We start from the raw sequence: 15,630 nt of genomic DNA, 5'->3' as shown, positions 1-15,630 counted from the left end.
TTTTTTATATATATACCCAGGAGTGGAATTATTGGGTCATATGGTAGTCCTGTTTTTAGTTTTTTGAGAAAACTATACTATTCCCACAGTAGCTGCACCAATTTACATTCCCACCATCAGTTACAAGGGTACCCCTTTTTCCACATTGTTGCTAACATTTGTTATTTGTGTTCTTTTTGATGACATCCATTCTGACAGGTATGAGGTGATATCTCATTGTAGTTTTCTAAAAAAAAATTAAAAAAACTTTGATTGGAGTGTAGTTGATTTATAATGTTGTACTAGTTTCAGGTGTACAGCAAACTGAATCAGTGTACATATATCCACTTTTTGTTTTAAGATTCTTTTCCCACATAGGCCATTAGAGTACTGAGTAGAGTTCCTTGTGCTATATATAGCAGGTTATTATTAGTTATGTATTTTATATATAGTGGTGTGTATACATCAGTCCCAGTCTTCCAGTTTATCCCTCCCCACCCTGGTAACCATGTTTGTTTCCTACATCCATGACTTTACTTCTGTTTTGTAAATAAGTTCATTTGTACCCCCTTTTTTTAAGATTCCCCATATAAGTGATACCATATTTGTCTTCCTGTATCTCACTTATTTCACTCAGGATAACGTTACTGTCTTATTGTGGTTTTGATTTGCCTTTTCCTGATACATTTTTGAATTCTTTGTTTTCTTAACTCATATCACCATTTAGTGCATATTATGTATATATAAATATATCTATGTTTATGTGTCTGTGTATAAATGTATACATACATGACTATAAACATATACAGATACCCATCTTTTTCTATATTTATAGTCTCCCTCTTAATCAGCAAGTAAGTTAGTATTCATGAATACTAGTACTTTACTTGTTTACTAATATATCCCCAGTGCTCAGAAGTACCTGGCACATAGAAGCCTTTCAGTATGTGTTGAATGAATGAATAAATATTTAACTATTTTTCTAAATGAAAAGTAGGATCTTTCAGGTACTACCTTGTATCCTTAAAATGTATCTTAGTTATTTCCTTTGATTTAATTTGAAAGCATAGTATTTTCTAGAGAATTTTGTAGAGAAATATTTCTCTAAGGACTAAACCTTCTCTTCCTGTAGCATGGGCCTCCAAATACTTGCTTTAAAAGCTGCTTTCGTTCACATTTAGTATCAGGTGTTTTTTTTTTTTCTGATAGTAGCTTTATTTTTTAAAAAAAGAGAGAAAATAATAAAACAGAAAAGAACCCTCCTCTTTTCCCTTCTTTTCTAGGATAACAGTTTTGTTGTGTAAAGAATTGTCCTGTCTATCTAAAGAGTTCACCACCTGCCTAACAACTGCTGGGGTAAGAATTCATGACTTTTATTGGGCTAATGTCTATTTTGTTTTGTTTTTAGAATAGCTTTATTAAGATATAGTTTACATATCTTAAATATTTGTCTATTTAAGTGTACATTTTAGTGATTTTTTAATATATTTACAGGGCTGTGTAGCCATCACCATAATCTAATTTTATATCTTTTTCATCACCTCTCAGAAAACCTCACACCATTAGCAGTCACTTACTATTCCCTTCCCCTCTGTATACTTCTAACCTTAAGCAACACTAGTATATTTTCTGTCTATAGATTGGCCTATTCTGGACATTTCCTGTAAATGGGATCATTCAGTATTGTGGTATTTTGTGTCTGGTTTCTTTCACTTGTTTGTGGTGCTTTAGTTGCTAAGTTGTATCTGACTCTGCGACCTCATGGACTATAGCCCACCAGGCTCCTCTGTCCATGGAATTTCTCAGGCAAGAATACTGACGTGGGTTGCCGTTTCCTTTTCCAGGGGATCTTCCTGACCCAGGGATCAAACCTGTGTCTCCTGCCTGACAGGGAGACTCTTTACCACTGAGCCACCTGGGAAGCCCTTTCACTTAGTGTGATGTTTTTGAGGTTCATCCACGTGTATCAGTATTTCCTTTGTATTACTAAATAATACTCTATTTTATGGATATACCTTATTTCTCTGTTGATCAGTTGATAGACATTTGGATTGTCTATGCTTTTTGGTTGTAATGAATGTTTTTACTATAAACATGCATATATGTTTTTATTTCTCTTGGGTGGATAGTTAGGAGTGGAATTTCTGGTTCATATGGGTAATATAGACCATTAAGGAACTGTCAGACTGTTTTCCAAAGTAGTTGCACCATTTTACACCCCTGCCAGCAATGTATGAGGGTTCCAGTTTCTCCACATCCTTGTTGACACTTGCTGTTGTCTGTTTTGTTTTTTAAAATTTTATCTGAGCTAGTAGGCATGAAGTATTATCTCATTATGGTTTTTTTTCTTTTTGCATTTCCTGTTGGCTAATTATGTTGAGCATCTTTTCATGTGCTTGTTAGCAATTTGTATGTCTTTGTTAAAGAAATGTCATTTTGAGTCCTTTGCCTGTTTTTAAGGTTATCTTTTTATTGTTAGTTTCTAAATTGGGATGTTTATTATTTATTATTTCTTATTTATTCTGATTTTTATTATTTATAATTTATTATTGAGTTATAGGGGGCTTCCCTGTAGCTCAGACAGTGAAGAATCTACCTGCAATTCAGGAGACCTGGGTTTGATGCTGGGTTGGGAAGATCCCTGGAGAAAAGAATGGCAACCCACTCCAGTATTCTTGCATGGAGAATCTCACAGACAGAGGAGCCTGGTGGGCTACAGTTCATGGGGTTGTAAAGAGTCGGACCTGACTGAAGGAGATGGTGAAGGACAGGGAAGTCTGATGTGCTGCCGTCCGTGGGTTGCAAAGAGTCAGACGTAACTGAGCAACTGAACAACAACATTGAGTTATAGAAGTTCTTTAGTTTTTGTAGATACAAGCTCCTTACCAAATATATGATATGCACATGTTTTCTCCCAGTCCATGAGCTATCCTTTCACTTTCTTGATAGTGAATAGTGATAGAACCCAAATTGTCAATATTCTCTTTTATCACTTGTTCTTTTGGTATCGTATCTAAAGAATCATTACCTCACCCAGGATCATGAGGATTTATTCATGTTTTTTTCCTAAGACTTTTATGATGCGGCTCTTATGTTTATGTCTGTTATCCATCTTTTTGTTTAGGAAGTGAGGTAGGGGCCCAACTTCATTTTTTTTGCGTGTGGATATCCAGTATTCCCAGCACCGTTTGTTGGAAAATTGTCCTCTTTTGAATTGTCTTAGCCCCTTTTTGTCTAATATCAACTGACTGTAGACATGTGGATTTCTTTGTGGACTCATTTCTATTGCATTGATCTGTGTGTATCTTTATGCCAGTGCCATAGATTACTGTAGCTTTGTAGTAGTTTTTGAAATCAAGCAGTGTAAGTTTTCTAACTTTGTTATTATTTTTCAAGACTTTTTTTGTCTGTCTTGGGCCCTGTGCAATTACATCTGAATTTTAGGATTGGTTTATCTACATCTAACTGAATTTTGCATCTCATTTTTGTTCGTTTATATACAATCTTCAGTATATTTTGTGCTGCTCTCCTGAGACCTGTGATGAGAATGTAGACTTTGATAAGATAAGAATTCCAAAGTTTGACTCTAGTTGTAAGGACAGTACCTTACTTAGACTGTGGTAACTCTCATATTTTGCAGTTGCCAGTCAGTAGAAGAGTTGTAGTTAAAGCTAAAGTTCTTTTTGTTTTGTTCTGGTTTAAGGAATTTTGAAAATTTACTGAAGGTGTGTGAACTAAGGAAGATGATTCAGACATCAATAATCATGAATTGGGATAAAATCAAGGATGTTTTAAATAGGCAAATAAAAATCACTTTGTAGTAAACCAAGCTCATCCATACAGAGAACAGATTGGTGGTTGCCAGAGGCAAGTGGTAGGGCTGGGCCACATGGGTAAAGTGAGTCAAAAGGTCCAAACTTTCAGTTATAAAATAAATAATGTACAGCATTGGGGAGGTAATGTGCAGCATGATGTCTATAGTTAATAGTACCATATTACATATTTGAAAGTTGCTAAGAGAGTAGATTTTAAAAGTTCTCATCACAGGAAAAAAATTATTTATGTGTAGTGGTAGATGTTGACTGGTCTTACTGTCCTCATTTTGCCATGTGTGCAGATAACAATCATTATGTTGTACCTCTGCAAAAGTACCTGCAGTTTATATAGTGTTATATGTCAATTATACCTCAGTTTAAAAAAAAATCAGCTTGTGGTAAGTCTCAGTATGGCAACAAAGTTATTCTGGGCCCTTACGTTTATTTTAGTTAAGAGCATGGCCCAAATTTTTCTCACTTTGAGTTTAGATTTTTCCTGTAGGGGACAATTCTGTGATATAGCTTCTTTTTTCCTCTTAGTATTTTCTTTAAAAGAATTCCTGGATTTCCTCAGGCTATGGAACACCCTATGATTGCAGCATAGCTGCCCCTGCCTATGGTTTACCCAAGAGAATGGTTCTGTTACCCGTTATGAAATTCCCAACATATCCTGTTCCCCACTACTCATTCTTTTAGCAAATGACAGAAGCTAATTCCTATTCCAGCAACAACCCAGTACATACAGAATGTTAGCGAAAAAGCCTTTTTATCCTGCTTTCTTTGAACACATACTTGATCAAAATTATTTGTAAAGAACATCTTTTCCTACTTTTTGATTTTAACAAATGCAAATTTAGTTCTCTAAAACTTGAAAACAAACAAAAAGAAACTAGTTCTGTGAAACGGTACCTCATTTCTGGAAAATAACTTATACCAGCCCTTCTGTTCTAGGGAAATAAGTCTAGCAGTTCAAAGTTTTAAGAGGAATATCAGATTATGTAAAATTAAATTTGTGAAGGATGTATAGAGTCTCAAACACTGATCACAAATAAACTGCTTTGTTGTAAAAAAAAAAAAAACAGAATTCCTGGATTTCCTAAAGTTAACCTTCTGAGGCTAAATTTTTCCGTGTATTTCGTAAAGATATCCTAGCAAGTTGGTTCTGAGGTGCTAGCTAATACATGCAAGTATTGAATTTGCATTATTTGTTTTGATGTTTTCCAAATGGTGTATTTTAAAAAACCAATTGAGTCTTTTGAGCACATGTTTTATATCTGCATATTTTGTTTTAAAATTTTTTCTAGTTTTCATGGTCAAATAGACCATTTCTATCCCCTTCTGAAATGAAGATACTTCAAAGTCAGTGAAAACTACAAAGGAGTACACTCTCAATTTGGATATCACAGAAGGATAGAAAGAAGGAAATTTAAAGTCCTTCTTGATATGATTCAGGCTTTTTCTATGCTTATATTTATGTATGGGTGTGTTTCAAAGTGGGATCATACTTTACCTATTTTTTTTTTAAATATGCTATTCTCCCTTAACACATTATCCTTTGTTCTAGGTTAAGGAAAAGGCTGACGTCCTTAATCCATTAATCACTGCAGTATTTCTAGAGGTTAGTAATACTAATTATTATTATTTTAAGTCTCTAACTTCTAGGGCATTGTGTATTAATAACTCTTCTTAAGTGGTTTTTTTTTTTTTTTTTGGAGGGAGGGCTTCCCTTGTGGCTCAGCTGGTAAAGAATCCACCTGCAATGTGGGAGACCTGGGTTTGATCCCTGAGTTGGGAAGATCCCCTGGAGAAGGGAAAGGCTACTCACTCCAGTTCCATGGACTGTATAGTCCATAGGGTCGCAAAGAGTTGGACACGACTGAGAGACTTTCACTTCACTTCTAAGTTTTTATTTTTTGGCTTTTTAAAACTACTTTAGCTATGTTGATGCAGATATGACCAAAATGATGTATACTTAATGCATATTTTCTGTCCTTTAATTATAAAGCATAAAGATGACGATGCCAGGTAAAGTGCAAAGGAAGAAGCAGTAGGCTGTCATTACTTAGTACTACCCCTTGGTAATTAATGGACAATTCTCAGTAATGAAGCATCTTCTGGATACCAGCTGGTAAACATGAAGGGCTGAAAATTACAAATAGGCTAGTACTGCTACTTGAAGGGCTAAGATTTATGCAGAGGAGATTAGTTACAAAACAAAAATAAAACATTTTGTCTTTTTGCTTGTCTAGGAATTTTCTTTGTCAAAAGGGTACCTGTATTTATATAACCCTCTTCAGTTCATTAGATTTAAGGAGGTGGGTGGTTTAAATCCATGGATGGAATATAGTCTCTCCATATGGGATGCTTTCTGGATTCTGTGTTTTAAGAACTCTATCTTGTAAATTAATTGTGCAAAAATTCAGATTTTTGATTACCTATTTAAAACATATTATCTAAGTCTAAGGGAAAAATATATTTGATTATCAGTTAGGTTTTAAATATGAATTAAGTATTTTTGCCACCAGACTGTTACTTCTTTAGTTTTAGATTCTTTTAATATTACCAATGAGGCAATGCCCTTCATTTCTTAACTGAATCATTTTCCTTTAATAGTCATGGAAATCATTCTGATCATGTAAGCAATTAAATACATTTATGATTTAATAGATGACAGAGTAGTATAGATGAAAGAGGCTGGCAGACCTGGAGCCAGTCCTGTTCTGGATCTCCCCTGATTTGCATTATGATCATGGACTAGGCATTTACCTTCTTGGCAATCTTGTTATGTTTATATACAGAATAAGAGATTTAACTAGATGTGCTGTGACGTCTCTTTTGGCTGGAAAATTTGGCATCAAATGTCACACAGAAGTTTTAATAACCATTTAAACTTATGTTATTGATAAATCAAAAAAAGGTAAACTCACTTGATATGGGTACCCTTCTGCTATTTTTGAGTTGGTTGTTCTTGCTTATAGATTTGAACACTCTTGTCCTTGAAAATACTTTTTTTTTTTTTTTTAATTGTAATGAACTCTGTTCTTCTTCTGGAAAGTCAGAACTTGTCAGATATTAATGAAGTCTGGTAAACTCTGGGCGTAATGAATCCTAACTTTTCATTAATGTGTCTCTTGTACTAGACAGAAATATATCTATACTTTATCATCTTTAAAAGTAGTAGTCTTTGTTTATACTTGTGAGCACCTGTCTCATGTTCACAACTGTGCTGAGTCCATGGAAGAGGAGCAGTCACAACGGACTATAAATTCCGTTGATTTAGAATTCATAGCCTTCTGAATCCTCTTTGAATAATTGACTAAAATGCTTATGACAGGATCTATCCACTCATTCAAGGAATCAGTAAGCTTTGAATGCTGAATTTGAGCAAGATGCCAAAGAATGGCTATTATTTTTGATGGACCAGTTGGACAAAAATGGTGGCATTTTTTTTTTTTGTGCTATCGTATCTTAAGATCTGGGTCATTCTTTTCCTTTTAACTTCAGTGAAATGATTAAGTCTGTATTCTTATTTGCCAGGCTACAGATTCAGTTAGATTATAAAAATTAGTTTGTTTTTTGTTGTCTTATATTTTCTCTTTTAAGAGATTGCAGTATTTTCATTTTCTTATTTTTCATTTCTTATCCCTGTAGGCATCAAACAGTGCTTCCTACATTCAGGATGCCTTTCAGCTACTTTTACCAGTATTGGAGATCTCATTTATTGAGAACAAGACTGAATTACCAGAGGCATGAGCTTCATGTCCAGAGGCCTTTGTTCGAACATTGAGGAACAGAGAAGATTCTACCTGAGACTTGTGATAGTTGAGAAATGCCACTCACTTCTGGGTAGCCCTGCAGAAGTGAGGGAGAAAGGTTATTTTAGTATATAAAAATCCCAGCAGGAGAGCAGATATGAAGGAAGTTTGTTGTCTTCACTGCTTGACTGAAGTATTCAGGTCCTCACACTGCTCTTCCAAGTTGTTATAATTAATAAATTATTTGAAAAGAAATTTTTATAGATAGTTCAAAAATAATAGCTCTAGGTGAAAGTTAATGGGATACTCAGGCAAAGATATTGATCTTTCTTTGACAATATGTAAAACACTAAAATTTTTGTCATGGATGTCATTTTATAGTCCATGGATATAATTGGTTGTTAAGCAAGAGGAAAAGAAATTAAAAAAAAAAAAAAAAGAGGAAAAGGAATTCAGTATTTTGGAATTCATGTGTTTGATCTGTTAATGCCATTTTCTTTCTCCTTTCTATAATAAAATCTGTGGCTTTTAAGAAAACTGAGTATGTATAAACTCCGTAGTGATTGCTCTTTATTACCTGGATTTTTGGAATTGGTTAGAAAATTACCTCTACTCTTTAATTCTCAGTAGATATGTGGCATTGAGGAGAAGCTTATAGAATATACCTACCTATAGCCACATTAATTAACTATAGCAAAGTGTCCTTTGACTTCAAGTTGCTCTCATATCCCATGATGGTAAGCTTCAAGTTGTTGTTGACTCCCACTCTACCAGATTCAAGACAAAGAAATGCAATTTGGAGAAACAGTTTCATGTTCGTAGATATTCTGAGTTTCTAGGATGTTTTTCATGCATACCCTATATGCAAGGATGAATTCTGTAATAGCCAGCTCCAAAGGAGGGTTGAAGCTCTTTCAGCGATGGAGATTTTGTTACTTGAATATTGTTGAAGTGGATTGTAGAATCCCATGAAAATGATGTTCATGTATAATAGGATTACACAGTATATTTTTCTTCATTCTTTTTTGTTTCTTTTAATGTATTCTTTAGCATGTTTATAAATATCTTTTATCCTTCAGATTCTAAGACTTCTTTTGCTTTCTTCAGCAATTTAAAAGATTTATAGGTCCTAACAGCTATTTTGGTATCCACTCTTTTAAAAAAAAGTTCTCCAACTTGGTGGTTTTTAATGATTCAGGTAACTTTTATGAGCTCTGCCCCATATCTTTTAAACCTTTAAATAAAATGTAATGATGCTGTCAGTTTATCCTTTTATTTAGTTTTCCAAATGTAAGCCCCAATATTTCCCCAGACCAAAGAAATAGTAAAGTGAAGCTATAACATAGGTTGATATCAAGACTGTTTCTATGTGTCACCTTATTTGGGGTAGGGGGCAGTTTGTTAAGCAAGGCAGATTTGGAATCAAAAGGTTCACCAACATCACTAAAATGTTAACTCTGCTTATACTATGTTCTAATATTATGAGAAAAGTTTTTGAGTATTCTTTTTTATAGACACATTTCACTGTTCCCAAAGTGAGCAATTCTGTAATTTCAGAAAAGCAGTTGTGTTATGGTAAATAAAGCTGGTGTTCCCAGCCCTAATGTGTGCCTCAAACTCAGTTGCTCTGTCTGAACTGAACATGGTATTCTTTTGAGCAAGGTTTGGAAACTGGTCACGCTGACTACTACCTGTTTGGACTCTCATATAAGGGCAATTTTCAGCTTTTACTCTTCGATCTGGAAACATATCTAAGGTTTTTCTTTAAGAAAGGGGTATAGAGAGGGGATAGAACAGTGGCTGTTTATGCATCTGTCCAGATTGCAGCCCCCAATTTCACCTATTTGAGATTGGACCTTACAAAAGGCCAATGTGACTTACTGCCTCTTTTTCTCTCATCCCTCTCATCAGCTTCACCTGCCCACCCACATGTGTTCCAGTGGATTATGGAGACCACCAATGAAGTGATGAAAGGGCCAGTTGATTCTGCATAACAGTTGCCTACCCTTCACCTAGAGTATAATGAATGAAAGTTCCTTGATGTAGTAGAGTTGAGGAAATAAGAACATAAACATTCATTGATAGGTGAAGTAGGTAGGTTGAGGGGGCATATTGGAACCTGCTTGAATTATGGTGATGGCTTTGGATGACACATGCTTGATTATCCCATTTGTAGTGAGTACATGATGTAGTTTCTTGATGATACCTACTCTTATATGGTGCTGCTGCTGCTAAGTCGCTTCAGTCATGTCCGACTCTGTGCAACCCCATAGACGGCAGCCCACCAGGCTCCCTGTCTCTGGGATTCTCCAGGCAAGAACACTGGAGTGGGTTGCCATTTCCTTCTCCAGTGCATGAAAGTGAAAAGTGAAAGTGAAGCTGCTCAGTCCCGTCCAACTCTTAGCGACCCCATGGATTGCAGCCTACCAGGCTCCTCCATCCATGTGATTTTTCTAGGCAGGAGTACTGGAGTGGGGTGCCATTGCCTTCTCCCTTTTTGGTGCTACTTACTTTAAGTTTTCTGCTATCAAAGATTTACTGCTATGTCTTAGTATGTGCCACCCACCTCTTCCCAATTCATTTAGCACCTTGATAGATTGAATGTTATTGCTAGAGTAAATGTTCCTCTTCCTACTATTGAATTTTTTAAAGGCTGTGATTGAAAGAGACTTCATTAATTTGATCTAAAGGAAATAGAAATGTTCATAAACTAATGTCAGTCCCACATTTATATCCAGTGTACACACTGGCCAGTGCTATGCTCTTAAGGTAGTTCTAAAGGGAAGTCATTTTCCCAAATCTGATGTACATGTACCAGTATCCTTAATTTTTTAAAGCACATTTTTAAAGTTGGAATGGGAGTAATCTGTCACAGAGTTTCTACCAGACAATTCAGCCAATTTCAGCCGAACTTGTTTAAGCCTGAGTTGTTTACATCATAATTGTGGCTGTTTATGTCATAACTGAAGAACTTCTCTTTAGTACAGCCTGCTCTTCCTTTGTTGCCTCCAGGTGCATTACTGAGCATAATGAAAACTTCATGGTTCGAATGTGTGTTGAAGCAAAATTTCAAAGTAAGAATTGAGTATTTTTAGGTGTTTAGAGTGGCTTCCCAGGTGGTAAAAATCAGTGGTAAAGAATCACCTGCCAATGCAGGAGATGCGGGTTCGATCCCTGGGTCGGGAAGATCCCTTGGTGAAGGAAATAGCAGCCCACTCTAGTACTCTTGCCTGGGAAATCCTATGGATGGAGGAGCCTGGTGGGCAACAGTCCATGAAGTTGCAAAAAGGTTGACCATTACTGAGTGACTAAACAACAACAATAAAGGCGTTTAGAGCATTCAGTAAATCAACAAACACTTAAGTACCTGTTTTTCTGTGTGTGTTTTGCTCATCATTGCATTCCTAGCTCTTGGTATTGGGTCTGGCACATGGTAGGAAATATTGTCTGATTGTAAGAAAAAATGAAGAAAAAGGAGCAAGGGAAGGAAAAAGAGAAGGATACTTAGTGCTTTCCTGCTACTAGAGAATATGGAGCCAGAATATCAAACATATAAGGTGGAAACTTCTGCTTCTGTTAGGTTCATACCATTTCTGTCCTTAATTGTGCCCATCTTTGCATTAAATGTTCCCTTGGTATCTAATTTTCTTGGAGAGATCTTTAGTCTTTCCAAGTCTGTTGTTTTCCTCTATTTCTTTGCATTGTTCACTTAAGAAGACTTTCTCATCTCTCCTTGCTATTCTTTGGAACTCAAGAAGAAAGGCTTCCCTGACCAGGAATTGAACCTGGGCCATAGCAGTAAGAGCACCAAATCCTAACCAGTAGAAATGGTACGAACCTAACAGAAGCAGAAGATATTAAGAAGAGGTGGCAAGAATACACAGAAGAACTGTACAAAAAAGGTCTTAATAATCCAGATAACCACGATGGTGTGATCACTCACCTAGAGCCAGACTTCCTGGAGTGTGAAGTCAAGTGGGTCTTAGGAAGCATCACTACGGACAAAGCTAGTGGAGGTGGTAGAATTCCAGCTGAGCTATTTCAAATCCTAAAAGATGATGCTGTGAAAGTGCTGCCCTCAATATGCCAGCAAATTTGGAAAGCAGTGGCCACAGGACTAGAAAAGATCAGTTTTCATTCCAATCCCAAAGAAGGTTCAAACTACCAAACAATTGCATTCATTTCATGTGGTAGGAAGGTTATGCTCAAAATCCTTCAAGCTAGCACGTGCACCCCAATGTTCATCGCAGCACTGTTTATAATAGCCAGGACATGGAAGCAACCCAGATGCCCATCAGCAGACGAATGGATGAGGAAGCTATGGTACATATACACCATGGAATATTACTCAGCCATTAAAAAGAATTCATTTGAATCAGTTCTAATGAGATGGATGAAACTGGAGCCCATTATACAGAGCGAAGTAAGCCAGAAAGATAAAGACCATTACAGTATACTAACACATATATATGGACTTTAGAAAGATGGTAACGATAACCCTATATGCAAAACAGGAAAAGAGATTCAGATGTATAGAACTGACTTGTGGACTCTGGGAGAAGGCGAGGGTGAGATGTTTCAAGAGAACAGCATTGAAACATGTATATTATCTAGGGTGAAACAGATCACCAGCTCAGGTTGGGTGCATGAGACAAGTGCTCGGGCCTGGTGCACTGGGAAGACCCAGAGGAATGGGGTGGAGAGGGAGGTGGGAGGGGGGACCGGGATGGGGAATACATGTAAATCCATGGCTAATTCATTTCAATGTATGGCAAAAACTACTGTAATGATGTAAAGTAATTAGCCTCCAACTAATAAAAATAAATGGAAAAAAAAAAATCCTTCAAGCTAGGCTTCAGTAGTACTGAACTGAGAACTTCCAGATGTACAAGCTGGATTTAGAAAAGGCAGAGGAATGAGAGATCAAATTGCCAATGTTCGTTGGATCATAGACAAAGCAAGGGAATTCCAGAAAAACATCTGCTTCATTGATTATGCTAAAACCTTTCACTGTGGATCGCAACAAACTGGGAAATTCTTACCAGAATTTTCCACCTTACCTGGAAAAACAATACCACCTTACCTGCCTCCTGAGAAATCTGTATGCAGGTCAAGAAGCAACAGTTAGAAGCAGACATGGAACAACAGACTACTTCAAAATTGGGGAAGGAGTACATCAAGGCTGTATATTGCCTCTGTTTATTTAATTTATATGCAGAGTCCATCAGCGAAATGATGGGCTGGATAAAGCACAAGCTGGAATCAAGATTGCTGGGAGGAATACCGATAACCTCAGATATGCAGGTGATACCACCCTAATGGCAGAAAGCAGAGAAACTAAAGAGCCTCTTGATGAAGGTGAAAGAAGAGTGTGGCTGGCTTAAAACTCAACATTCAGGAAATTAAGATCATGTTATCTGGTCACATCACTTCATGGCAAATAGATGGGGAAACAATGGAACAAACTTTATTTTCTTGGGCTCCAAAACCACTGTGGATGGTGACTGCAGCCATGAAATTAAAAGATGCTTGCTCCTAGGAAGAAAATCAATGGAAACCTGGACTGCATATATATTTTTTTAGGTTTATTTTATTTTACTTTTCATTTATTTTTATTGGTTGGAGGCTAATTACTTTACAACATTGTAGTGGTTTTTGCCATACACTGACATGAATCAGCCATGGATTTACATGGGTTCCCCATCCCGATCCCCCCTCCCACCTCCCTCTCCATCCCATCCCTCTGGGTCTTCCCAGTGCACCAGCCCAAAAGGAGAGACATTGCTTTGCTGACAAAGGTCCACATGGTCAAAACTATGTTTTTTTCGGTAGTCACGTATGGATGTGAGAGTGGGACCACAAAGAAGACTGAGTGCCAAAGAATAGATGCTTTTGAACTGTGATGCTGAAGAAGACGAAGGTCCCTTGAACAACAAGGTGATGAAACCAGTCAATCCTAAAGGAAATCAGTCGCGAATATTCATTGGAAGTACTGATGCTGAAGCTGAATCTCCAGTACTTCAGCCACCTGATGCGAAGAGCTGGCTCATTGGAAAAGACCTTGATACTGGGAAAGACTGAGGGCAGGAGGAGAAGGGGGTGACAGAGAAAGCGATGGTTGGATGGCCTCACTGACTCAATGGACATGAGTTTGAGCAAACTCCAGGCATGGTGAAGGACAGGGAAGCCTGGCGTGCTGCATCCCATGGTGTTACAAAGAGTTGGACATGACTGAGCTACTGAACAACAACAAGATGGAAAATGCTCATTTCACAGCGGGGGACATTGAGGCCTCATAGAAGGAAGTGACCCCCAAAGTCACATGGCTTGATAGAAGGCTCAGTGGAGACTTGAACCTGCGTCTTTGGATGCTGGCCTTGTCGCTCCATTACACCAGAGCCTCCCTGGGGTTCTGTGCATGTTTACTGGGATAAGGGCTGCAGGGAGCAGACTGCAGAACATGTGGCTTCTGTCCTGTAGGAACTCCGTGGGTGCCACTGTCTGAGTGATCTCTGCATGGTAGCTGTAAAACCTGAGAAAGAAGTGAGGCAGCTGCTCTGTTGTAATGGATTGAGGCTGAGTTGGATGGACTATCCCAAATCTGGCGGTGATTGTTGGACAGGTCACATTGTAAATGTTTGAAGGTGCATCCTCAAAACCCTCAAATTTCTGTTTTGGTGGTTTGTGTCTTAAGAGGCCTGTTGCTGCTGTATATAGAAGTATAAAATGATGTATTGTTCATCAGCCACCAGTAGTTACAAGGGGACACTAACACATATGGAGCAGGTTGACTCCCAGGCACCATGAAAGACACTTCTTTGTAAATCCTCATAACTGCTAGAGGCAGGGCACTGCCATTCCCAGGTCATGGGCCTTCAGGGTGGCATAGAAGTGAGACGTAAAGACAGGCTCAAAATGGATTCTCAGTTACCTAATCTTCCAACCATGTGATCATGAGTAAGTGACTTAATCCCTTAAAATTGCAGCTTTGTCATCTGTAAAACTGATCTCATAATAGCACTAATAAAGTCAGTGATAGGATTAAATAAAATAATCTGCATCAAGTGCTTAGAATAGTGTCTACCACAGAGCAGTGGGAACTAATGTTTAGTAAATGCTATGTGCCGAGCACTGTTGCGAACATTTGTTTTGTGTGTGTTAATTCTCATGAGATAGGAACTGTTTACCGATGGAAAAACTGAGGCAGAAGGAGGTTAAATAACTTGCCTGAGATCTCATACCCAACAGGGGATAGAGTCGGGATTCGAACCCAGTCAGCTTAGAGTTCCTGTTTTTAGCCATTACATTACACTGCCACCAAAAGCTGTTGATAAAGAAACCTTTCCAGCTATCAGCTACTTTGTTATGATTATGAAACAGATTGAGCATTAAGTGACTCTCGTGAGACTTCACCACTGTAAATGGCAGAGCCCCTGCCAGGTGAGCCCACATTGTCTGGCTCCCAAACTCATGTTTATTCCATTTTATTTCTTTTAGGAGAAAGGCTTGAAGGTGCACATCTAGTGATAAGTGTCTGTAGGGGAGCATCTGGGCAGATTATCCAAAGCCACTAGGAGCTGGCACAGAAAGGATGGTGTGGTGACAAGTCATGTTTGCAGCCACGGGAACAAAGATCTCAGTGAAGTAAGAGCATCTGTATCAATTAGTAATGAAAATGGATAAAGGAGTACATGAATGTTCATAACAGCTTTATCTGTAATAGCTCCAAACTGGAAGCTCGGTTTGGAGATATCCTTTAGTGAGTGAATAATTAAACAAACGGTGGAGTGCCCACACCATGGGTTGCTACTCAGCAATCAAAAGGAACAAGCAAACTACATGTAAGAGCTTGGATGAATCTCAAGGGAATTATACTGAGTGAAAAAAATCCAATCCCCTCAAAACTGCTTAAGGTATATAATTCCATTTCTGTAACAGAAATGACAAAGTTACAGAAATGAAGAACAGATGAATGGCTGTAGGGGGTTAGGAATGGGGATGGGGGAAGAGGTAGCTAGGTGTGTTTTTAGAAGAAAAACATCATCCTTGTGGTGATGGACTAACTTGGCTGTGATGGTGGC

The 15,630-nt window shown here is 37.6% G+C and overlaps 1 protein-coding gene across 3 annotated transcripts in view; it reads left to right on the top strand.

The window, feature by feature from the left end:
* FAM114A2 (family with sequence similarity 114 member A2) overlaps positions 1-8,811 on the top strand; it is a 36,250-nt gene extending 27,439 nt beyond the window's left edge. For 2 of the 3 annotated variants that reach the window (XM_070465678.1, XM_070465679.1), the window contains exons 12-14: positions 1,263-1,335; positions 5,359-5,412; positions 7,446-8,811. In XM_070465678.1, the coding sequence (XP_070321779.1) occupies positions 1,263-1,335; positions 5,359-5,412; positions 7,446-7,547 (229 nt within the window). In that variant the 3' untranslated portion in view covers positions 7,548-8,811. The remainder of the gene's footprint in view (positions 1-1,262; positions 1,336-5,358; positions 5,413-7,445) is intronic. The other variant, XM_070465680.1, reaches the window with a different exon arrangement.
* The last annotated feature ends 6,819 nt before the right edge of the window (positions 8,812-15,630 follow it).

The sequence above is a fragment of the Odocoileus virginianus genome, chromosome 3 (assembly GCF_023699985.2).
Source record: "Odocoileus virginianus isolate 20LAN1187 ecotype Illinois chromosome 3, Ovbor_1.2, whole genome shotgun sequence".
NCBI classification, from domain to species: Eukaryota; Metazoa; Chordata; class Mammalia; order Artiodactyla; family Cervidae; genus Odocoileus; species Odocoileus virginianus.
Note: the sequence above shows the minus strand (reverse complement) of the source record. Positions and strands in the feature narration are given on the sequence as shown.